The sequence below is a fragment of the Myotis yumanensis genome, unplaced genomic scaffold (genome assembly GCF_028538775.1).
Source record: "Myotis yumanensis isolate MYYU_CA2020_CCGP unplaced genomic scaffold, mMyoYum1.0.hap1 SCAF_3, whole genome shotgun sequence".
In the NCBI taxonomy this organism is placed as follows: domain Eukaryota; kingdom Metazoa; phylum Chordata; class Mammalia; order Chiroptera; family Vespertilionidae; genus Myotis; species Myotis yumanensis.
Genome location: NW_027223754.1, coordinates 137,472,039 through 137,498,992, shown reverse-complemented (window position 1 = coordinate 137,498,992; position 26,954 = coordinate 137,472,039). Strand labels below are relative to the sequence as shown.

Genomic DNA, 26,954 nt, shown 5'->3' with positions numbered 1-26,954 from the left:
GAGAGAGAGAACAAATTTAAATAATGCATGTGATTCTTTTTTATGAGTGAATGATAGGGAGCCATGAGTTTACTGTTCCCACAGAAGGTGTCGTTTCCTGCTAGCCTTTGGAAGTGTGGACATTGATCTACTGGATTGTAGTCAGGCCAATCTTAAATTTGCCTTTCCTATTGGCTTCAGAACCTAACCACTCAACTGTATGACCCCACACTATGGTTTGGAATAGAGGAACTTGGTGTCCAGATATTCAGGTGCCTTCAGCATCTAAAAATCCTTCTATGTCCATGCTTTAAAAGAATTTAAAGTCATTTGACAATGAAGACAATACTTCCAGTCTAGTGTTTAATATTTTTACTTCCCAGCAGCATAATACCACTTTGGTCAGGTTGAACCACTGCACAATTTTGCAGCTCTTTCAGAAAAATAATAAAAACAATTGGAAAGACACAATCACATGCAATGGTGAGAAAATAGTACTACTGCCCATCTTTTCCTATAAATGTGAACTATCCTTGGTTCATCTCCACACTGTGTGTTTATTATAAGCCCTTATAGCAAGGGATTTTGTTTCTTTCAGGGTTTTTTTTTTTTTTTTGTAGCACCAAATAGACACAGTGGCTAACAATCAGTAATTCTGAAAAATCATTAGAATATTTATCACATGTCAGAAGTTTCCTGGACCTGTACTTTTATCCACTACTCTGGCTTGAAGTGTTCATGAGAGGAAGCTACAACATAAGATTGTGTTTTGTTTCTGCCACTTACATGGTTTGTTGACTATGAATACTTTACAAATATCTTTTTGTATACTACTTTACAATTTCAAAGTATTTTATATACAGTGACTCATTTATGTTAATGTAAATGGTGTCCCCCAAGCCACAGATGATGATTAGACACATGAGCTCCTGTGTTACAGTGCATGGGTTCAAATCCTAATTCCACCTGCTAGTTGTGCGACCTTGAACAAGTCACATTCTGTGCTTCAGTTTTCTTGTCTATAACATGGAAACTACTTAGTAGAATTGTTGAAGGGATTCAATGAGAGAGTCTATGAAAGTACTGAGCACAGTAGAACCCAGTAAGAGCTAAATGTTAGTTCTGAGTAAATTATACTTATGTACCTCATTGGGATATAACTATGGTGTATGGATAGACTAAGCAGCATTTTTGAGTGGTGTGTTTAGAAAACCCAGCTCAGGAATATGTGCACGAAGTCTTCATGATTTGCATGGGGTTAGGGATTTTAGTTTCTTTATCAAGGAACCTGATGAACAGGAAACTCTAGTTATTGCTAGTGTAAGTGTAGAGTAGTTCCTCACAGTAAGCTCCATGAGGGCACTGTGTCTGTCTTGTTTGTCATTGTATTTCCAGAATCTACCACATATTAGTTACACAATGAGCATTTGGTAAATGAATAAACACATGAAAAAGTCTTAATAGCTGTGTGATTAAGCTTAAATTCAGGTACATTCTAGGAATCAAATATGAGAGTGATCTTGTGAAAGCAAGGCAAGATTTAGGGATGGTAACTCCACTTACTATGAACTCCTTAGAAAAAAAGTTAATAAATATCAAAGGGGATATTAATAATATGCTTGAGGATGTGACTTTTCTTATTTTAAAAAATAAAAACATATATTTTATAAAATTTATTAATGGAATTCCATGTTTAGATTATCCTTGCCAAGCTCCTTTCATAAATAACTAGAAAGGTTGAATTTTACTCATTATGGAAACCCTGAATCCCCAAATCATTCCTTGTGTAAATGTCCTCAAATACTTAAAGTCTTCAAAGTAATTGATTCCAAACTCATATCTAGAAAATATTTATGAAGAGTTCATTCTAATTCTCACTATGAAATTCATAAATTATAGTGCCAATTAGTATAAGTTGGTAAAAATTTTCAAGGACCAGAAGGAAAATTTATTTATTTGTGCATCCACCTGTTCTGTCATTCATTCATTCAATGAATATTGATTGCCTACATTGTGTCAGACCTTATATCAGATGCCAGGGAAACAGCAGTCCACAAGACAGTCGCAGCCCTTCCTCATTGAGTCTTTGATGGAGAGAGGGTCGAGATGGGTAGGACCATCCCAAGATTGGGGAGATCTTGCTTTATGCTGGCCTCCTGAATCCTAGAGCATTGATTTTCACTCTGCAATGCTTTCTAAAGCTGGTCTAACAGGCTGAGTCTGTAGACTAAACACATACTAGCTAGAAGTTGAGAAATTCAGGTATTATTCATATATCCACAAACATCTATAGATGTTTAAAATAATGTCCACAAAACATTACAACGTCTTGGAGTCCTACAGACACAGCTGAGTAAAATACACTGCTATCAGACCTATTTGATTTGTCCTGGTTGAAAATGGCATTTGTAAATTGGTGCGATTCATCTGTAGGCAAGTTCTTCAGAGACAGGCTTGAAGCCCCAAGGTGCTAGGCTTTGTATTTAGACCTTAGCATTGTCTTACAAAATAGTGGTAATTCACAGAGAATTTCCTATGGATTACATGAAGCCTGGAAAGTCTGTTATTCTTTCCAAAGTCAATTGTAATTTGAACTCATTATCTCCCCAAGGATGTTCAATTTCAATTTCAAATGGTATCAGAATTAAAAGATAAATGCCCAGTGAAAAAGTTTGGTATAGGTACTTGCCTTCAAAGTAAAAAAAAGAGTTTAGAAAAATCCAGCCACCAACCTAACCGAGAGAAAGAACTAAAATTCACTAGGATCACTGATGAATGCTAACAACAGACCCCCCCTTAACTTTTAATATCTAATTTGTTTATTATATTAGAGACTGAGCTTCATGTAAGAGCAACTATTATATCTTTAATATGATTTTGGACATAAGAGTAGTGATTAATATGATCATTAATAATAAAGAGCATTAAGACAAGCTGTCACTTTTTCCATTCTCTATATATAGGTTCAGGGAAACTTTAGAGAACCACAAGTGTTCTAAGTCTTTTGTTTTTTATAACATGTTTTTATTGATTTGAGAGAGAGAGGAAGGGAGAGGGACAGAGAGACAGAAACACTGATGAGAGAGAAACATCAATCAGCTGCCTCCTGCACGCCCCCAACTGGGGATCAAGCCCCCAACCTGGGCATGTGCCCTGACCAGGAATCAAACTGATGATCTCTTGGTTCATGGATCGATGCTCAACCACTGAGCCACGCTGGTTGGGAGCTTATTTTTCCCCTCCCCTCTCTAAGTCAATAGTTACTTTTGATTAAAACTTTAGGGGAAGATTTACATTTCAACAACTAGATTTTACTGAAAAAATGTGGCCATTTGACTGGACACTTGTATGCAGGAACACTGGGACATGTAATCGGTCCTTAGATGTCTTAGGTGTGATGGATTGCCCCTCCACTGTGACAAAGGGCCTGGCATACATTTATTAGCATTTATCTTTTTGCAAATGAAGCACAAAAATACATGGACTTCTAGAAAACACAAATGTAAGGTATCTGCTCATTTGTTAATTGTTCTGTAATTCCATGAAAATATTTATATTGATGTTAAAACATGATAATTTAACATTAACCAAATACAGCTAAATAAAAACATACTTTAAGCTCCAAATTTATACAATGTATTAAAATGTGTCAAAATGACCATTTCCTCATTACAAAGGTTCAATGACTTCCCTTTCTGAGAATCAGTGGCATCTCCTGAATACCTTTAATATTTCTTTGTTAAATGATAACTAAAATATATGTCTTATTAAATTTTTCTTATAAAAATGAGAACTACCTCTTTCAGACTGAATAATGCTCAAGCAGTATCCATTTGTTCCCTTTAGTCATGCTTCTCTCTTTTGCAAACCTATTTTACACAATGTTCAGAGTCCTCAGCCTTGCCCTCCATCAACCTCTATCTAGTAAAAAAAAGTGATGTTTTCAAGCCTGAGAATCTGTTACTACAGCACAATCTTGTTGAAGTTGGTGCACCTCCTAGTTTCCTTGCTGTTTATCCTCTGCTGGGTGATGGGCTATGAAGAGTAGGCAGAACTTGGCATTGACAACATCATCACCTGACAGGGCAAACTAAAATGTGTAGAGTAATACTGATTTGTTTATTTTCATGAAAACAGTTCCTAAACTGAGCTTTATGGATTTTTAATTTGGAGGAATGTCTGAAATGTGAATTCTATTTTATCTTTGGTGATCAATTTCTGCATTTGAGAAGAGGGAATATTCAAATACTTGCTTCGGTTTTAATGATCTAGAATATTTCAACTGGATATTTATTCTTTTTCCAGGTACACTTGTGTGCTTAAGATATTTAAGTACCCAAATAATTATTGCTTCCTATTCATTCCATAGAGTAAAATCAGACTTATGTGCCTAGGTTTACCATAAGCCAAAAGTTATCATCTGTATATGTGGCTCTAACAGATCATTTCCCAATAAATTATAGTTTCTGAAAGATGATTATCTCATTGTCTATTTACTTACATGAATCATGGAATGAAGGTGGTATCTTTACCCCCTAGAAGCAGCAGTATCTTTTCATTTACAATATTAGTATCACTGGTTTACATATGCCTAATTTTAAAAGGAATAATACTTTGGATCTTAGATTGACAAAAATATCCATTTTATATTTGAAGAAACCTATGTAAACTTTGTATGACATACATACTTGTATATATATGCACACGTATTATAATTTAGTTTTTGTTAAAGCTGCAAGCTTTAAAATATCAAATAGACTTCTATGACGGCACATCAGTGTAGGTAGAAAGAGCGTAGATTTCTCTAGAGCTTATCAATCAAAAATATAAAACCTAAAAAATAATATTGAATGCAGGGTTATATATAAATATCATATGAGGATCAGTTCATGAAACCAGGTCCTTTGCTAATAATGATCTCCTACCAGATTCATAATATTTGGTAAGGTAAGACCTAAGTTTGTAACAAATACACTCTCATAATATATATTTTGTGGAATAAATATACATTATATTCTGTTAGAATTAATAATAGATACAAGCAATGCTTAAATTAAAAAAAAATACAGTACTAGATTTCTCTATCCTTGCTTCTAGCAAACTAAAAGTTGAGCTATATCAGCCTACTCTATTAATGCATAATAAAATTCAAGGAAACAAAACAAAAAGCCAATTGCTTCAAGAACCTGAAGAGAGTATAAATATAGTATAATTACTTGCTTTCAAGAAGGGAAAAGATGTTGACTTTGCAATTAACTGAATTTCTAATTCTGACAGCTCAGCATTATGGACGTGAAACAGGTCAGGGTGAGGGGCAATGTGTAGGTTTTAAGTGGCGACAATATTGAACTGATGCAGTTTGAACCATAGCCTAATGAGGGTTTTGTTCATCTCTGGAAAAGCTATAGACCCAAGGTTTATTTAATCCTGGCCCTGGTGATTAATCTGAAAGTCATGGACTTTATTCTTACACTGTTTCAGTCTGCAGACTGGAAAACCTCTCCACTGGCACACAGAATTCCCACTGCAGTGAATGGAAGGTCTGTGTGTGTGAAGAGCAGCGAGCAGCCCGGGTTCAGCCCAGATAAAGAAGGTGTCGAGTTGCCTTGGTAAAGAATTTATACACCACGCGTTCACAGCTTCTTGACAGGTATAATTATCAGTGTTGTCTTTTCTTTTTACTATGTGCTGGGATTCAGAAGCACGGTTTCAAATTTGTGACTATCGGATGTTTGATCAAGTAGCTTTACTTCAAGGACCTGAAAGAGGAAAAAGAGTGAAGAGAAATCGGTGATTAACATTCATTTGTCAACTACAATTTGCTAAAAATATCAAAAGAGCATGTGCTCTGTGAGAACAGCAAGGATTATTTTGGGCGCTACCATTCATACACAATCTTCCATATATGAAAAACAAAACAAAACCAAACACTGATGTTTGCAAAGGAAGTAATTGCTGAATGAGGATGGAAAAGACACCAGTTGTTCCCTAAAATGAAATAAAGAACACCAGTTTGGAAACATCTTAAATGTAAAACATTTCTTCCTCCCAATTCCAGGTAACTTTTTTTATTTTTTTTTTCATGAAGGCAAAGAATAGCTAAGCTTTATAGGACTCTCAGGGGCAGTTAGTGGTGTTCTTGCAGGAAGCACCAATATACCTCCTCCGAAGCAGATATTAGGTCTGTTTCTTCTCCCACAAGGCCAGCCTAACATCAGCTACAACTTAGCGGGCAGCTGCCCATATGGTCAGGTTTGGGGGAGCAGCCTTCCCCAAACTCTCCTCTGAGACCTGTCACTCTCCCACCGTGATGAGTCATTTCTTTCAGAGAGAACACTGGTTTTCAACCTTTGATTTTAAAGCTGCAAATATTTTTATTTCTATGAATGCAGAGCACAATATACAAAACAGATGTTAACAAATTGTTCTGGTTGATGTGTGTGTGCGTATGTATGCATGTGTATGTGTGTGTGTGTGGGGGAGGGGGGTACTTGCACCCTCCAGCTGCCATGCCTTCCAGAGATGTGCCTCAAAGCCAGTGGGCTCACACAGTGGAACTGAAACCAGGCACGAGGCCACTGCGCTTCTTCAGAAGACACCTAACAAGACATTACTAGTACACATGACATCCGTCAAGGACATGTTAACAACTACAACACGGGCGACTGTGACGACAACTACTACTACTGGGTGCTCATTTACTTGCCACATGTTTTGGTCAGAGTTTTACATGCTTTTGTTTATTTAATCTCCACAACAGACTGTTTCACTGAACCTTAGATTAAATAACTTCCTGTTAGTCCCAAATGGCAGAGATCTAGAGATTCTGTTTTTTAATACATTTATTTATCATACATATATTTACATGTCCCAAGGATGTGGGTCTCAGAACAACTACATTTTAGTAAGAGTCTTGGGTCTCCTCATCCATCAAGAGGGGGAGTGGGCCTGTGGGACACTGGGCACCCACAATGTGGGTCACTATAGTGCCCAAGGAGAAGAACCATCTGCTCCAAGTGTCTCATATTTTCCTCTTTCCCAAGATTTATAGTTCAATAGGTTAGTGTTTTTTCCCCACATTAGTTTAAATTCTATTGATTAATTTGCCTTGCTAACTTTTTTATTTTTTAAATATAATTTTATTGAGTTCAGAGAAGAAGGGAGAGGGAGGGAGAGATAGAAACATCAATGATGAGAGAGAACCATTGATTGGCTGCCTCCTGCATGTCCCATGCTGGGGATTGAGCCCACAACCTGGGCATGTGCTCTGACCAGGAATTGAACTGTGACTTCCTGGTTCATAGGTTGATGCTCAACCACTGAGGCATGCCAGCTGGGCACTTTGCTAACTTTTAAATGGGCCATTCTGGTAAGCAGAATAATGGACCCCAGAATCAGTGAATATGTTAGGTTCCACAGTGAAGGGAAATTGAGGTTGTGTAGATGGAATGAAGGTTGCTAAGCAGCTGATGTTAAAATAGGCAGGTTACCCTGGATTGCCCAGGTGGGCCCAGTATAATGAAAAGTGGAAGAGGGAGTGAGAAGAGAGTGAGGGAAGGGGATGTGATGATGGACACAGAGTTCAGAGCGATGCAGTGCACGAGGCAGTGCAGGTCTCTGCCATCATTGCTGGTTTGAAAGATGGACGATGGGACCACAAGGCAAGGAATGCAAGAAGCCTCTGGGAACTGGACAAGGCAAGGAAATGATGTCTACCCAGAGCCTCCTAGAGCCCAGTGAGACTATGTTGGACTTCTGTCCTACAGAATTACAAGATAATTAATTTGTGTTCTCTTAAGTAACAAAATCTGTGGTAATTTTTTAGGGCAGCTATGGGAAACTAATAGGCTGTGATAATGAAGTACTTCGAAGTATGGGGCACTGCTTTGAAAGTAAGTGGTGAGGGTGAGTTGGATAGCTCCAACTCTAAGCGGCCTGAGAACTAATTTCTGGAAAGCTCATGGGAATGTGTCTGTGAGGAGAGACAGAGGAATTTGAGGGCAGGTGCCACTGAAGAAAGAGGACGAGTGGTTAAGAAACAGAGGCTCCGAAGCCCATGTTTATGAATCACTGCCCTATTGCTTACAAGCTTTGAAAAACATTCTGTCAACTTTTAAAAATCCAACATGACTAGTTTCCTTCTTTAAAATGAGATGAAAAACAGTACCTAATATCCATAGGATTATTGGGATGATTAAACAATTTAATATATATGAAGTTCTTTCTTTCTTTTTTCTTTTTTTGGTTAATTCTCACCCAAAGATATATTTCCCATTGATTTTTAGAAAGAATGGAAGGGAGGAGGAGAGATGGAAGCACCGATATGAGAGAGGCACATGGATTAGTTGCTTCCCGCACAGGCCGTGATTGAGCCTGCAACCGAGGTAGGTGCCCTTGACTGGAATCCAATCCAAGACCCTTCAGTTCCCAGGCCAACACTCTGGCCACTGAGTAAAACCAGCCAGGACATATATGAAGTTCTTAAAAGAGTTCTTGGCACAGCCTAACAGTTTAATGCATTGCATCCAGCATTATGATGGTTATTTCTGGTCCAGTTTTTAGCTTGGTTACTCTGGGTTCCTTGGATTTAGTTCTATCGATCACCCTCTGGGACCTGGTCCTCCCAGTGCCTGGTTGGCAGCTCTGGCAGTGTTCCCCGGATCAGGCCATCCAGCCATGGCTGAGGCCGTGGTGCTGGAAGGTATAGAACACTCAGTGGTGGACAAAATAAGGAAATGAGGGCTTGAAGAGCAGGAGGACAAAAAAGAGTCGGCGAGGCCTCTGGCAAATGCCAGCTGCTTTGTACATCTGTTAAGATCCTGCCTGGTTTTGAATGTAAATGAATTCTCCATCCTTGTTCCAGCAATAGGAGGTCAGAGAAATAAAAAAGGCTTGTGGTCTAGACTTCCTCATAATGCTGACATTTCTAGAAGTACTCCTCTTTTATTCTATTTTTATTATTTGGAATCTAAGTAAAATATAAAGTATATATTTCCATATTTTATGGATGTATATAAAGTCAGTCTTTAAAAAAAATAAGATGCTTAAAGCTGAATTAATGTAATACTTCAAAAACACTAATTCAAAAAAATATATGCACCTCTATGTTTATTACAGTGATATTTACAAAAGCCATGAATGGAAGCAACCCAAGTGCCCATCAATAGACTATTGGATACAATAGAATATTATCCTATATAATAAAGAGGTAATATGCAAATTGATCATCACTCCAACACACAAGATGGCCACCCTCATGTGGTCAAAGATGGCCGTCCCTATGTGGAAATTAAATGGCCAGCAGGGGAGGGCAGTTGGGGGTGACCAGCCCTGCAGGGGAGGGTAGCTGAGGGGGACCAGCCCTGCAGGGGAGGGCAGTTGGGAGGGACCAGGCCTGCAGGGGAGGGCAGTTGGGGGGAACCAGGCCTGCAGGGGAGGACAGTTAGGGGCAATTGGGCCAGCAGGGGAGGGCAGTTAAGGGCAATCAGGCCAGCAGGGGATCAGTTAGGCATCGATCAGGCTGGCAGGGGAGTGGTTAGGGGTTGATCAGGCAGGCAGGCAGGTGAGCAGTTAGGAGCCAGCAGTCCCGGATTGTGAGAGGGATCCCAGATTGGAGAGGGTGCAGGCTGGGCTGAGAGTCACACCACCACCACCCACCCCCATGCACAAATTTCATGCACCAGGCCTCTAGTTTGACCATAAAAGAGAATGAAATCTTACTATTTGTGACAGCTTGGATGGACCTAAAGGGTATTCTACTAAGTGAAATAAGTCAGACAAAGAAAAACAAATACCATATGATTTCACTTATATATGAAATCTAAAGAGCAAAGTGAATAAACAAACAAAATAGAAACAGACTCACTGATACACAGAACAGACTGATGGTTACCAGAGGGGAAGAGGGTTGGGGGAGTGAGGGGGAAAAGTGAAGGGACTAAGAACTACAAATTGGTAGTTACAGAACAATCATGGGGATGTAAAGTACAGCATAGGGAATGTAGTCAATAATCCTATATAATAAAAGGCTAATATGCAAATCAACCAAATGGCGGAATAACTGGTTGCTTTGACATGCACTGACCACCAGGGGGCAGATGCTCAACGCAGGAGCTGCCCCCTGGTGGTCAGTGCACTCCCATAGGGGAGTGCCTCTCAGCTAGAAGACAGGCTCACGGCTGGTGAGCACAATGGTGACAGGAGCCTCTCCTGCCTCCATGGCAGTTGGACATCCCATGAGGGCCAGACATCCCTTGAGGTCCCCCATCTGTGAGAGGGCAGAGGCCAGGCTGAGGGACCCCTCCCCCAAATGCACGAATTTCATGCACCAGGCCTCTAGTATTATAATAATTACCTATGGTGCCAGGTGGGTACTTGCAATATTGGGGAGACCACTTTGTAAAGGACATGATTGTCTAACCACTATGCTGTATACCTGAAACTAATACAAATTAACATTTAATTTAAACTGTAATTGAAAAATAAAATTTTGAAAAGTGAGTATAGATAAAAAACCCTATATCCATACTCTCTGTTTAAGATTCTATAATATAATTGTATAGTGATCATATCTACTACATTTTAGAAAATGTAATCTATTCTTTCTTATTACCAAACATGGAAGCTGGAGAAAAAAACAACTGCGTTTTACTTCAATAAAGTTTAATATTAGAAGTAGGTATAAGGGACATTCTCTACATACTATCCACATGCAACATATTTTTCCATTTGTATCCAGCAGTTACCATGCTAATTACTCCATAATTTATACCATCTCAGATTTTTTAAAAAGTTATTTCTAATTTAGAGAATAGAAATTATATTTTGTGTGATAAGCAATAAGGTAATATCTGACAAGTCTTTTGCTTTACTTAATTTTTTCTTGATTTGTCATACTTAAAAAATATCAGAGATTTGTTCAAAGTAAATATGTCAAATTAGCTTCAAATGTCTTTGCAAAAGCCACCATAGCATGAGTTAGCAAGTGTAGCAAATCTCATTTAATCCTTAAAAATCTTAATTAATTAAAAGTTGAACAAGAGCTAATGTAGGTCTCTGACTATAAATTTACCATAAAATCCCTGGGTGACATGAGTTGGTTTTATTCTGCTTGTACTTGAAATGGTCACCACAGTTTTATCTCAAGGGTCCATGCCTGTGTAAGATTGAAATTGTTGTCTTGGCGAGTATAAATATAAAGTTAATGTTCACTTAAATAGAGCTTTACCACATCATGTGCAAGAAAAAAACACCAATTGTAATTGCCTTTTATTAAAAATGTTAGTCTTTGGTGGTGAGACATTAGGAAATTCTGAAGTGACTTAATGAAGGCTGATGGAACAGAGAAATGAAGTTGAGTTTATGGCCCAGCAAATACCTATTTATGGCCAAGCTGTATACTTCCAAAGATGATTGAGTGGGCATAATGCTGTAAGTTTTTAGTAAGACCTCAGAAGTCAGAATGGCAACATATTTCTTTCAAAATACTTCAGAAAAAATTTACTGTGGGCCAGAGGCATGTCAATGAGCAGAATTGGTACAAGTTTATAATATTGAGGATGGAAGAAAATGAGTTAGTGAAATGAGTGTCAATGCTTGACTAAAAAATAGTGAATTGTTATTAGCAAAGAGATGTTTGAAAGGATTTGAAAGTGTAAATGTAAAGTACCTTTACATTCGGAATGGATGAGAGAGAAGGATATGGACAACATTACTTGTCCATGAGCATCCATAGCATTCTCTCTTGATGGTATCATCCTATTCCAAACCACTACATCACTTGTCTAGACTCCTAATAGCCTCCTAATTGGTCTCTGTTTTCACTCTTGCCTGCAATAATCTATTCTCTTGATAGCAGCTAGAGTTATCATTTTTAATACCTAAGTCAGATCATGTCACTCCCCTCCTTAAGTACCTTGAGTGGCTTCAATTGCAATAAAATCTAACTTCCCTCAGTGGTTTAAAAAGCTTTCTGTGACCTGGCCCCCATCTATTTCACTGTCCTTCTCATTATTTCCTCACCACCCTGGCTTTCTTTCTGCTTCTCAAACATCAAGTAGCTCATGTCAGTCTTAGAGCTACTACACTGGTTTTCTCCTCCTCTTCTGCTCGTTTCTGTCTTCTCCTAATCATTCAATTTCAAGTTTACTGTCACCTCCTTTGAGGAGTTTTCCCTGGTCACCTAGTTGAAAGTCATGATCTAACCAGTCTCTATTAAAGCACCCAATTTTAACTCTGCAAAATACTGGTCCCTCTAGGATAATTTAATTTACTTGTTTATTAACTATGTCCTCTAACCAGGATGTAAGCACCATGAGAGCAAAGATTTTTCTTAGCTTGTGCTGGTTCTTCAGCCTATTGAACAGTACTTTGACCGTCGTAGTGCTAAATAAATATTTATTGTTGAATAAATGTAGCTTTTAGAATGGAATGGAGTTTTAGATAAAGACATCAGAGTAAGATGTATATATAATAATATTAGGAGGCTATAAAAGCAAGATAGATTGTTGAATTCCCAACTCTCTGAGGACAAATCCCATACTCTTGACTTCTCTATGTAGCTTCTACTTTTCATAAGTGTCACAAAAAATTGAAAGTCTCATGTCATATCCAATGTTTCTGGTTGTGCAAATAATAATCTGACATTGAAGGAGTTAAAATCACCACTACCCCTTGTCATTTTTCTAAGAGCATTTGAACCTCACTTCAAACACACATTTGCAGGTGTCATAGCGTAGGGATATCTAATGATATAAGCTGTGGCCTCCAAAAGATAGCAAGATAAATTTAGATGACTCCAGAATACCTGATGTTAGATGAAATACCTGGTAGAGCGAAAAGTAAAATAATTCTGTGCTACTTGTAACTATGGATGTGGGGACTCCACTGAAATTACTGAAGCTTCATCTAAAAAAGTGGGTTTTCATGATACTTACATTAAAGAGTTCTTCTGAGGGTGAGGGATAAACATGTGAGAAGGGCCTAGCACATAGCAGATACTTCAAAGACTCTTAAGTTTTTTTATTGAATTTTCTTAAGATATATAGAAAAATATGAGTATTCTTTGCCACAAAGTGAAATATAGGAAAAGGCAGGTGCATCTCGGGCACATTCTAAATGAACATCTAAAGAGAATTTCAAAACCTTTCCTAGCATGGACACCGACAAGCCTCTACTTCATTCTTTTCAGTGAAGCAGTTTTCTAACCAAAGGGGGTCTTCCCAGCCTCAGCACTAGAGGTTGTTGAGTCTATGCACTGTGCCAAGGCCACTGGCCGCGGGAGTGAGTGGGGAGCTGGATTTCAGCCTCCACCCTGGTCATCTGGCTTTGTGCCTGAGGATCTGGGTTTGCACAGAGGCTGCATTTCCCTAATTTGTAAAAGGTTATCAAGCTTCTGTACCTGGTCCTCGCAAAGTATATTATTTTCCAAAATATCTTGCATTTGCAAAGAATGTGGCTGAATGACACATAAAGCAAGCGTCTATTAGTTACATTTTCTGAGATTATTATTTGTTTTACTGTATTTTTAATTATTAAATCTAATAATTTTATCCCAGCTAAGAAACCATATTAAAATACACACACACACACACACACACACACACACACACACACACACTTGCCCAGCCGGTGTGTATCAGTGGTTGAGCATTGACTATAAATCAGGAGATCTCTCTTCGATTCCCAGTCAAGGCAAATGCCCAGGTTGTAGGCTGGATCCCCAGTAGGGGGGCGTGCAGAAGGCAGCTGATCATTGATTCTCTCTCATCATTGATGTTTCTATCTCTCTCTCCCTCTCCCTTTCTCTCTGAAATCAATAAAAATATATTTAAAAAACAAACAAACACTGAAATATGCAATGGACTTACTCTGTACAGAGGAAGGCACGTCTCACCTATGACATGTGGTTTTGCTGCGCTTGTTGCTGCTGCTGCTGTTGCTGCTGCTGAATTAGCAGTTGCTGCTGCTGCCGACGCCGGGCTGTCCGTAGCTTCTCAAAGCGAGCCTCCATTTCTTCCAGGACTTTCGGGGTGTATCGCACCACCAGCTTGACGCTGTCCTTAGCAGCCTTGAGGAGTTCCACAGCTTTCTCATGGTGTTCGCCTTCTACACTCTGAAAAGACAGTGACACTTCTTAAAGGGGAGAGTTTCCATGTTCATTTTCTTGAGTGACAAATCTGGAATTAGTATCATATAAAATATCAACGTTTGAAATTTCGAGAAGCTGTGGCAAATAGGATTTATTGCCATCATCATTATTATTTAGTACTTTGCAGTTGAACTATAATCAGGTTAGGATTCACTAGGGTACAGAATAGATTGGCTGGGGCTTCAAGTTAAGAGGGTGAGAAATAATAACCAAAAATATAATACTAACATTTTCGAATGGCATTTCTAAATTTTATTTGGAAGAGTAAATGTACTAGTCAGAAAAATTTTGAAAAAAATTAAGGTATAGTAATAAAGGATGGCTTTCCTATCAGATATCAGTATTTATTAAGTATTTATTCTCATGAGTGAAGTTGAGTCTTATGGTGTAGTGAGAGGCAGAACAGAATAGAGTCCAGAAGCAGAGCCATTGTATGTCAATTTTATTATATGAAAAAAGTGGAATTTAGATCAAAGGGGAAAAGGATTATTAAATAATGATCCTGGAACAAATAATAATTAAATGACCCCAATCACCCAGTCAATGCTAAATATAACAAATTGATTAAATTTTAAATGTAAAAATAAAACCATAAAACAACTAAAATATAATGTAGTCATTATCTTGCAATGAAAAATTAATTCTTCAGTAAAAATACCAAAGATAAAAAATCACAAAATCAGATTTAAAAATTGTAAGTTTCAATTTCTCACACCATAAAAAGGTAAAAAACAAAAAAATATTTTTCATATACAACAGTCAATTTGTTAATATTCAAATGAAAAACTCTTATAAGTCAATAAAGATCTAGCAAAATGGGCAAATGAACTCCTGACAAGTAAGAATTTTAAAATCCCATATGTACAATAAATCTATGGAACAATGTTCAAATTCCCTAGTAATCAAACAAATACAGATTAAACACAAAATATTTCATTTTTAATTTAAAAATCATAAATACATATTTTCAAATATAGTGTATTGGCAAGAATGTAGGGAAATGGGATTCTCATACACTAATAATAATTTAACAAAAACTGGCATTTTTTTTTTGGAGGGCACTCTTGTTATATATCAAACCTTTTATAATAAATAGTTTTATTTTCAGCGGAATTTATGAAGAATATGATCAAAGAGGCACACATACCTATAAAGTAGTTATAACAAAATGAAAAAAAATAAAATAAATTCTTGGCTTTTGAGTTTCAAAATAATCACTTGAACACAATGGCATAGATAATAGTTGGAGAAACTATCTTTACTCTAAGTAAACACAGAAAGACTCCTCCCAAACCTTCTAAAGCGTCTCTGTGTTGGAATTAGGCAGAAGCAAGGCCAAGGAAAGTTGTAAGCAGACATTCTAAGACCCGAAGGAAAGGAGACAATGCCCTTCCCTCTCCGCTATTCCCCAGGACAGATGACATAACCCCCACTTTACAGGATAGAAGTACAAAGGCCTTTCTGACTTGCTTGCTGGATAGAGCTCAGAGAAGAAACCTGTGTGATGAGACACATAGGGACTGAGACGGGCTGAAAGACTGCCAGCACACCGAAGAGTGGCACTGAGGTGGCAGAGAAGGCCGCTCCAAACAGGTTGAGATTACATTTTAATCCATGTAAAAGGGAAACTAAATATGGATGTCATACTGAGTGCATCTCAAACCCATTTCAATTGTATCTTGTGATTCATATTCCTACTACTGTACAGATTAGATCAGAAGAGCTCAGGGGTTGTGCTCCATTCTGCAGTCTGCTTCAGCAAGGTGGATGTGGACTTAGATAAAAAAGGTTTGAATTTAGCAATGAGGAATTCGGTGACCCTTAAGAGCACTGCTTCAGTCATTTGTCAGGAAAAAGGCAGATATTATGAGTTTAAGAAATGACTATTGTGAGCCCTGGAGGCCACTTATACAACCACTCCTTCGCCAAATCTGGGTTACATAGAGAGCAGGGGTTATAAATAACTGATGGGCAGAATGAATTTTTATCTGTGGCGGAAGCTTAGGAAAATAGGCTTGTTCATTGACTAATTCAATCTTTTCATTATTCACTCAGTCATTGACCTGGTCACTCAGCAGGTGTTTATTAAGCATTTATTTTACTATAGTTCTTTGGAAGAACATGAAGGACAAAAGAAACTTTGTACAATACAAACTCTATTTTCAGTGTGCATGCAATTTCTTTGTAATTTGCCTCAACATGACTTGCTCATGTATGGAATTCTCCTTTAAAAGGAAAACTGGGTGATTTGGTTATCCATAACCTTTTCTCATTTATTTTTTAATATTAGGACTTAGGTTTTTATATGTTTCAGTAACAATGGCTCATCATTCTCTAGGCCTGATGATGAGTCCCCAGAATACTTTTTGGCTTTGGTTCTATTAGCTTTCATCTGAGAGGGTTGGAAATTCTAGGCCAGACCTGTAGAGGCCCATTATCCCAGTCTAGGCCCTATGCCTGCAATTTAGAGTTGCCACAAGAGGTGCTGTGGGACCATTAGGCTCTCACTACAGTGAATAGCTGAGACACACAGGGCTGGTGTGCGATTGCGTCCCTGCAGCACCATCAGGCTTACCCTCTCCCACCCCTGCTCTGCTGTCCCCAAAAACAGTTAGCAGTTTATGAACAGCAGAATCCATGGTCTTTGAATCCAACATTTTTGCCTTGACGCTCTATCTCTTGTTTCGACAATGACTCGGATTCTTCCCGGCTCCGCATAGTTAACAGGTCTCCTGGTTTAATCTACCTTTTACTTTGTCCTCCTCACCAGTGCACAGAACCGTTGCCTAAGATCCAGCCAGAGTGCCATGCTTCTTCATTTCTACCACTAACAGTGCTTAGTTAAAATAATATAAATTACACAACTGAACAGCATAATGGAAAATAAGAGGCATCTCTTACAGAGAGATTTGAGGAAATATAAGCATGTTCGTAGAATATATTATTTCAAACATTCCTTAAATTTGTTTTTTAATTGTTTTCCAAAACATTTCTTAACTCTTATCTCAAAAATTGTTCTGGGTCTCTCCTTTGCCTCTCTTAGGGATATTGTGAGTGCTTATGCTTGTCTCCTGAACCTATTATTGATCTCTGGAGTGCTTTTAGTCCCTTGGGATAACTTCTTAAATAGAATAAGGCAGTTTTCTCTCTTCTTACTTTCTCTTTTAAGATAAGAACAAAAAAGCAGACTACTTTCCCGTGGAGATCTGGTTCCATGCATCAAAAGAGGCCAAACTATGTGCTCAGTGAAGGTTTCCACATTGACATACCAACACTTGTTAACAGGAATTCCTTGAGTCCTGAAAGTTTATAATTGATTCCTACTTTTGACTTAGTCTATATTTCACTCTTAATAAAAGTATGTCTTATTTCAAGATAAGTATTTTTGAATGTTTTAAAATATAATAGTGTATTTGTAAACAGTTAAGCTGTTTCTATCGCAGCCATATATATATGCCCTCCTTATTCAGGAACTGTCCTTTGTATCAATTAGCTCAGTTTGAGCAGTCACTGAAACTTGCAGCACCAGCCTTTTCACGGAGGATGAAAATGTGGCCCTTAAGTGACTTGAGGAGACCTAGGAAGACTTCTAATTTTCAAATGAAAATCCTTCCTCTATTTAAAACCTGAAAGTCTATACTTTCCTTAAGAAATTTTGATACTTTCTAAAGGAAATTCTATACTTCTAGATTTATTCCCTTGCTTTTATTTATTTATTTCATTCGTATTGTTGAAAGTAATACAAATGTCCCCCCTCTGCCTCCCTCCAATTGGTTCCTGACCTATCCCAGACCTTCACCTCTCTATTGCCTGTGTCCATAGATTATTCATATATGCAAATAAGTTCTTTGGTTAATTTCTGACAGCCTCCCCTCCCCCTTCCCTCTGAGCTCCATCTGTGCCCTGTTTCTATGCCTCTGGCTTTTAGAGTTTTGTTGTGTATATTGAAACTTGAGGAAGTCATTGACATGGATTAATTTAATAATACTTTTCAACAAGCATCTATCTGGTTAAAGCTGGTTGTAATTAAGGAGGTAAGGGCTGGCAAAGAAGGCAGAGGGATATGAGCATTCTCTAAAATACATCAAAATATACTAAGAATAGACATCCCTATCCTGAAAATATTTCTATCTTTTTCTGCTGTTTTTTTTTTAAAGATACTCATAGAAATCAATATGGGAAGGAGGATTCAAATAATTTTATTACCACTTCCAAATGCATAAATAAAATATTAAGCTGGCATTAAACCATGAAAACGGAATCTTCTGTATTTATGCCATATATAGTAAAAGAATATGTTTTTATTCAGAAAGCTTGGAAGAAAATAGTTCAGTAAATAATCAGATGCATACTTGTTTTGTTAGCAATCCCATGCAGTAGTAAGCCTAGGGAGCTTTAAAGTTAGTTAACTTGATGGAAGTTTAGCAACTCAGTGGCTGGTGAGTTAAACATGGCTGCATTCTGATCATTCAATCGTTTTTCTATCCCCACTCATTGTGAGATATCAAAATGGATAGCATTTCTTGGTATGCTCAATTTTCTGGTTGATTACAAATCCTCTTTAAGAGAGAATTTTAGATTGCACTGCATACATGAATTTGCTCATGATATGTGCTCTATCCCCTGTGATAGGAGTTAAATTTTGACCCTTGCTAGGCTGCAAATGGAAGAAATGCCTACCCTGGGGAGGAATAGAGTTATCTGTGCACAATCACTGCACAATGGCCTATGCTCAGGTCTATATGAAAGTCTTTCTCTGTGAGGTTTACATGAACATAATCTTGACCCAGCTTGCTGATAAACTGTTTAAACACTCTGTTGGATAACCTATAGTTGGCTATACCTATCAGTTATTCTAGGTTTATCTAGTCTAGGTTTCCGAATAGACTCCTAAGTGACACATAATTCCTTTAGGGCCAAATGGTATTATCAGGGAATAAAAGTATTCAAGGGTATTGGATTATAATATATTTTAGTGCAAATAAGTAGCTCAGAAACTCAGATCATTATACTTATAAAGGCCCTTAGAAATAATCTCGTTATCTCCTTGTAACTTAATGTATAAGGAAACAAACACCAAGAATGGCTGTGACCTAGTCCATATTATAAATTTGTTAGTTGCACGGCTGGATTAGAACTCATGATTCTTGATGATTTCTCTTTCAACAACCTCATTCTGCTTTTCTAGATTAACTAACGTAGACCATGGTAGACTAGTTTTTGTGTGATGTAGAAAGATAAGAACGAGTGACCAAGACAAGATCTGTCAACTCCTAGCTCTAAAATGAGTCGAGCCAGTGAAAGAGCAGCGTGAGGCTACGTGAAGGGCTCACTGTTAGTGGTTATGATCCTCAGCTTGGAAAGGTTCAAAAGAGTCAAAGACTGACGTACTTCTTTCCCACAGAGGTTATGGTGATTGACCATTATGATAGCGTTGCTTTTAGTCTACTAATGTGTTCTGATATTATTTTAAGTGTGTGTGTCTGCACTTATAAATGTGTGTGTACTCTAATGTTATCGAGCGCTTATGCTTATTAAGTGCTAGGCACTGCTAACAGCCATGTGTGCAGTATATCTAATCCTCACAACAACCCTATAGGAAATTTATCCTAGGCCCTCAGGTAGTAAGTAGAACAGATGGACATGAACTGGAGACTAGGCTCTTACCTACCAATCCACAGCCTTAAAAAAGATAAGAAAGAGAAAGTAAATATCACTTGGTGGCTTTCCGTTTTCATGTCTTTTTGAGAGCAGAAAGAGGGCTGGCTTAGGTAAGAAAATCTTATAATTGTGGCTTAGTATAGCTCCATAGTCAGCATTTTAGGTCATTTAAAAAATTTATATTAATTGGGTTAATTAAGAATGAACTATTATCTCTGCACAAGGTACAGGATATATTCAGAAAAAAAAAACACCTTTATGACTTTAATACTTTCCTTTCTCAAATATGTTAATTTCCTGTTCTAAATGTACTGTATTATCTTCTGCTGAAGAAAAGTGGCAAGTGTATAAAAAGTACCACATATATCCCTTGGGAAAAAATATGCTAATGCTCTCTCGTAGTACTTTCTTCTGGCCTAAATATTAATATCTGTTTCAGTGTATAGTAATTTATCAGTTTATCATCATTCTGCTGTCACTAGACTGTCCAAGGGCAGTGTGACCCTTATTACTGTATGCTCAGTAAATAGTCAATGAATAAACTCTATCTATCTATCTATCTATCTATCTATCATCTATCATCTAGCTAAGTAGCCAGTACTGGGTTTGAATTTGAGCTTCTGCACTTATCAGCTTTGTGAGTCAAACAAGGAACTTAGTATCTCCAAGCCTAAATTTGCTCTTTTGTAAAATGAGTATCACAGAGCATCTACTTAATAAGAACATTATGAGCATTAAATTTAATATACACAAAGCACTTTAAAGAACATCTGGCCCTTGAAGAGATCCAACAGATGCTAACTCTTTGTGGAAAGATTTCCTCTGTGGTAATCTTGCTACCAGGCTTCAAGTGCTTAAAGACAACAGCAACAACAAAATCTAATTTGCCTTTGCAGTAGGTAGAAGTTTCTTTTATATTATCTAGGAAGCAAACATTTACGAAATAAATTAATAGTGTACAGAGTTCATTGGAAGAATGTTTAAAACTACTTAGGCAAGTCAACTGCTTCTGATTACACTCAAGTAACTCAGAAGCATCGTTTCCATACATACAATTGATATGCTAATTACAAATGATCATTATTTGTTTGTAAAAAACTGTTGGTCTCAGTCTCTCCACAGTGTCACCCTCAGTTAAGGAAAGGAGCTTGTACAGGAGATTCACTTGCTAGATCATACAGTGTGAGCGAACCTGAGAGGGGAAAGTCATCAAATGACCAAACACTGCAAAAGAGCAAAAAGGTTACTATGGGAAAAGCATATATAATTACACATATTTTTATCCTGTGAGAGTAGTTATAAATATAAAAAATTTGGAACATGAATGTGAAGAGCAGCAGGCCCAGGGACAGAAAACCCGAAGGGAGCAAAAGCTTAAAGAAAAAATCAGTGCCAGAAATTATAAATTTAACAATTGGTTGATCTCAAGCCCACCTTTCAGATCTGTAGACTAAAACTGGAAACAGATGCAGCTACTACATCTCAAGTTTTAATGCTTTGTGGTAACTCTGCTCAACTCCTGCTGTTCTAGCACCAAAAGACTGAAAAACAATTCTGATGCTTGTTGGGATGAATATTAAACAAATACACATATACACACAAATGTACACAAACACATATATGCACACACATACACAGTAAACACGCATACATGTACGCACACACACATCATACATGTGTCTATATGGATACACACATGCATTACATATATATATACACACATACATACATAATTATACACACACACACACACACCATTGTCAATAGCACAAATGTGAGCACTCAAGATTTGAAAACAGAACAAAGCTGTGTGGGAAAATATTCCTAGAAAATGAGATCTTTAAATCAGTCCGTTCACGTTTGAGTGGCAGGTTTCATCTAGAAAGTCAAGATTAGAGGGAACTCTTCCCAGTCATAATCCAGACTGATCTGTGCCTCCAAAACACATGCTGTGCCTGCCCACACTCTCCCAGCCACCTCACTTGGTGACACTAAATCCCCAAGGGGCAAGGCCTCCTGCAAATGCTCAGAAGCAGGAGTGTCTGGTTTGCACAAGGGAGGGGTTTGGGGATGTGATAACCACCATCCCCCACATGCCCACAGAGAACTCTGCCTCTCTCATACTCGCCACTTTTACAGCTCCACTGAAACATGCAAATATGGCTCAGCCACTAAAATTTAGTGTCACTCTCATCAAATCGATCCTCAAACCGACCCTTAGGACAGCCAAAGTGACAGGGCAGAAAGGCCAGGGGTTGGGGTCAGCAGATCCGGGTGGGAAGAGTAGACAAATCACTGAGGAGAACTGTGACCTCTAGGGCATGACCTCTGCATCGGTGCCTCCGTTCCCAGGGAGAGACAGTGCCAGTTTTAGGAGGGAAAGTCCCAGGAAGGGCCTCCGTCCCGGGCAAACCGAGGCAGGTGATCATCTATGAAGACACAGGAAGATGCTGTAAAGATTAAAGAGTGTTTGTCTTTTAAATCAGCAGCCCTTGTGCAATTTGAATTTTCAGTGGTCATGAAAGGTAGACATTTTATCAAAGAAGGATGGGCCCTGGCTGGTGTGGCTCAGTTAGTTGGAGCATTGTCTGATGCACTGGAAGATCATGAGTTTGATTCCCAGTCAGGGTACCCAAATTTCAGGTTCAATCCAAGCAACCCATATATCTCTCTCACATCGATGTTTCTCTCTCTTTCCCTGCCCATTGAATACCAAAGGGCACGAGGAAGGGGAAGGCAAGTAGAGATCTGAGTTAAGAGAAAGGTTTGAAAAAGTAGCTTTGAGGCCACCCGTGTCATTTCCGCTCACTGCAGTTCTGCCAAGACCCCAAGGCAGACCTGGCACCGTGGAGCATGATCTCCTGCCACTGCAGAATCCCAAGGATGATGGAGCTGGGCTTAAAATGGCAAAGCCAGTTTAGAAGAAGTACCCAGACACAGGAGAGGACTTTTACATGTCGATGAGCCAGTGCTGTAAACCTGGACCCTGGCTGCCGTCCCTGAGGACCAATACCAAAGCTCACCTTTCAAGTAGTCCCCACTGACTTTTATGGCAGGTGGGTTGTTATTGTGGTGGACAGGGCTAATGCTGGAAGGTTCTATGACATTTTTTCAACTTATAAAAAACCCACATGCGAGGCTATAAGAAGTTTGTGGGAAACCTTATTTTACTAATAAGCATGGAATTCATCATCCTGTCTTCTCTCCCGAGATGACAGCATGCATTATGCTGCAGAACCCAGAATTCTGTCAGCCAGAATAGTTGGTGTTTTATTCTCCCTTCAGCACCTTATTCTAGTGATCTCACAGAGACCATCATTTTCTAAGGGGTGTCACAGAGACAATAATAGGTTCCTGAAATTATTCAACCCAACCCTTCAAAGGATACACTCTATTATTTAACCTGTTTCAGAATCCTAGGTGCTCAGACAATGAATATATAGCATATGGGAGAAACCCCACGAACCTAGATAGTTGTCCGAGTCCAGAGCTGTCAAATGTGTTTCCTGTGAAGTGTAAAGCAGCGGGAACCTCTATGTTGCCGTGTGCCATAAATAAAACACGTTAATAATAGCTATAGCATCTAATTAGATTGCAGAGACTCAACATCGCAGATGCCTTCTCATAGGAGAAGTGGAAAGTAAAAAAAAAAAAAAATCAAGTCAGGCTTACTGTCCAATATCTCTCTGTCTCTGCATATAAATTACTTTTCTAATTAAAAGCACACCCACAGAATATTCTTGGAATTTGTCACCAGTGACTTATGCTAAGATTTTCAGGTAGGTCTACCAAATAAAACTTACTTATTTTAAATGCTCTAACTGGATCTAACCTCCAAAGATTCTTGTCTCCCCTTCTCTCAGGCTCCTGCTATCACTAGCCATGCAGCCACCCCAACTTAACACCCTGAGGACATCTTTAATTCTCCCCTCAATCCACTGCCAACTTGCCGTAAAGCAGGTTAATAGTTATTCCCCATTTACCTTCTCATCTTTGCAATTTCTTGTCTGGATTATAAAATTACCTTTAGCTTCTCTCTTGTCTAGACTCTTCTCCAGATTTTGGTCTGAGTCGCTTGGTTTTTCCAAGCTCTGGTTTATAATCCAGTGAAGAGCAGAAAGAACACAGCTGTGGTGGACTCTGTCCTTGAGGGCAGGACTGTGCTGGCTTGGTTGTTTTTCCCGTGGATCCAGCACAGTGCATAGTACTCTCCCAGCATTTACTTACTAATTCAGGGAGAGCTGGCTTTGAGGCATAGGCCCAAAGGTTACCAACTGTCCGATTTAGGACAAGTTATTTCATCTCCCTTAACGTGTTACCACCCATACAACAGTGGAGTAACATTTTCTTTGAAGATGTCCTTTAAGATTTAATGAAATCCTAATATAAAACGCCAAGACTAAATCTGGCTCACAGAATGCACCCAGTAAATGCAGGTACCCCATAAATTATCCTTCATTTTCCAGAAATGAAAATTAAATTGTCCTATAGCATGCAAAGCACTTCCTTAAAGAGGCAGATCCAATTCTGTGTTTGTTTGTTTTTTGTTTGTTTGTTTGTTTTTAAATATATTTCTTTATTGGTTTCAGAGAGGAAGGGAGAAGGAGAGAGAGATAGAAACATCAATGATGAGAGAGAATCATTGATCGGCTGCCTCCTGCATGGCCCCCACTGGGGATTGAGCCCACAACCCAGACATGTGCCCTTGGCCGGAATCAAACCCGGGAGCTTCAGTCCGCAGGCCGACGCTCTATCCACTGAGCCAAGCCGGCTAGGGCTCCAATTCTGTGTTTTATATTTATCTTCAATATATGAGCAACACCATGCTTTTGATTTTACCACCTATCTTCATGTTTCCATTATTTTTTATTTGTTTGTTTGTTTTTAATCCTGGAGAGAGAAAGAGAGAGGAGAGAGAGAAAGAGAGAGAGAGAGAGAGAGAGAGAGAGAGAGAGAAAGAAATAGATTGGTTGTCTCCCCTAAACACCCCAACCAGGATTGAACCCACAACCTAAGTATGTGCCCTGAATGGGAATTTAACCTGCAACCTTTGTGGTATATGGAAGATGCTCCAATGAACTGAGCCACCGGGCCAGAGCCATAATTTCTCAGTTTTATTCCCTTAGCCTAGAAGATCCTTTCTCCATTCTCCTTTCTTAGTAAACCTCCCTCATCACTCAAAGTCCATTCCAAATAGCACATATTTTCTCTTATGTCATTTTCCTGCCCAAAATAAAGTGCTAATACCATATAATGGCCTACAAAGACCTTCACTCTCTACTCCCAACCTGCCTTTCCAACTTCATTTTCTAAGACTTTCTTATTTATATTCAAAATCACACTAGAGTTTTTGTTGTTGTTGTTGTTTTTCGGTATTTTACATGCCTGGTCATTCCTGCCAGAATTTTGTATCACTAGTTCCCTCTCACAAAGTCAAAGTCCTCAGGTGAAAGAGGCTCAACTTTACCATTAAAGTTAGGAAGGTGTAAATTAAAACCAGAATAGGATAAAAATGAGTCACTTACTTTTAAAAAATGGCAATGCATTGCCAAGGATTTGGTGAGATGTATATTATCATACAATACGGAAATATAAATTGGAGGTCAATTTGGCAGTATCTGCTAAAAGAATTTATGCCCATATCCTCTTAACCTGGCTTACCACATACCAGTATTCACCCCCCAAAATAATTATTCATACACATAAAGATTTTCATTGAAGCAGTGTTCACAATCACAAAAAACCAATTGGGTAACAAACTAAATATCTATCAATAGGACAATGTTTAAATTAACTATGGTATCCACATACTATGGAATACTATACAGCAGATTGCAAAACCCAAGTACTGACAAGGCTCAATATCCAAGATGTACTTCTAACTGAGAAAGCAAGTCATAGAATAAGTATATGAAAATATTGGTATTTGTTTTACAACTTACTTAAAATAATAAAAATGATAATAACAACTAACATTCCTCGAGTATCTCCTGTCAGGTACTCTCTCATCTGCTTTAAATTTATCAAAATAGTTACTCTCCCTAACAACCTGGTGGGGGATGTGATGTTATCATTCCAGTTTTGTAGATGAGGAAACTGAGGCACAGTAAGTTTCAATGGGCACACCATTAACGGGTAAAAATTCTGTTTCCAAGCCTGACCTTTTAACCACTGTGGTATCATAAGTTTGTCTCTAGAAAGTAATAAGTAAGTAATCACATAATTGTATGTTTGTGTGCTAGTGTGCATGTGCACTTGAGTGCAAGGAAAAAATGTTTGGATGAAAGCACACCATCCGAGCAATTCTTCATGGGGGAGAGGAAGGAACTGGGGCGGAGGGAAGGAGAGGTGAGTGGTTAAAGGGACTTTTCAATCTGATTTCAGTCCTTTCACAAGAAATTATTTACAAATCTCCTAAGCACACAGTCACATACTTCTTGTATAATTTGTTTTAATACATTAGTGCAGCATCATCATGAGGAAAATAAAAATGAGAGGAAAAGCCATCCTAGAACAAACTGGAGGAGGTGAAGCAAAGGGTAATTTTCTTTAAAAAGTGCTTTGAGACACAGCTTTGAAGTGATTTGAGCAAAAATCAACGGTAACTGTAACTGCCTGAGTAATTTAGGTGAAATGAATTTAGCTGCATTACCTAAATTATGAATGTAGAAATGTGGTCTGCAGGTTCTTCAAAGCCCCAATGATAAGTGATTGCCACCGAAATTCTGCTGAAACAACCAGGATGGAATGCTTTTTCTCTTGCTATCCTTCATGTGTTGAAACCTGACTTTCTTCTGTTTCTCCTCGGTTGTTTATTTATCTGTGCTAGCATTTCAGTGATATGGCCTGGTAGATCATTCATGCTTAAGTGTGAGTGCTATAAATCCAGGCTTTCAGGGAATCGTGTCCGACTGAGAAACGGGGAGAAAGAATTATGAAATACTGCATGTTTAAATTTTTGCTTTTCATCTAATGGCTCCTAAGATGAAAAGCTGCCGTGACTTTGAGCTTGATAGATGTGAAATCCCAGAGAGAGTTACAAATCAGTCAACCTAGCAATGTTTTTGAAAATGAAATGAGTTGGCTTTATATTTCTCCTTTGCTATGGTATTATTGATCCTCTCCTTCCTTTCCCCCAAATAAGTGTGTTGTAACAAACAAAGAA

At 38.3% G+C, this 26,954-nt stretch overlaps 1 protein-coding gene across 2 annotated transcripts in view; it reads right to left on the bottom strand.

Moving 5' to 3' along the window:
* Positions 1–336: 336 nt before the first annotated feature.
* Positions 337–26,954, bottom strand: part of LIN7A (lin-7 homolog A, crumbs cell polarity complex component) — a 151,551-nt gene continuing 124,933 nt past the window's right edge. The window contains exons 5-6 of one of the 2 annotated variants that reach the window (XM_070409659.1): positions 13,848–14,092; positions 337–5,738 (exon numbers count right to left, since the gene is read on the bottom strand). In XM_070409659.1, the coding sequence (XP_070265760.1) occupies positions 13,874–14,092 (219 nt within the window). In that variant the 3' untranslated portion in view covers positions 337–5,738; positions 13,848–13,873. The remainder of the gene's footprint in view (positions 5,739–13,847; positions 14,093–26,954) is intronic. The other variant, XM_070409658.1, reaches the window with a different exon arrangement.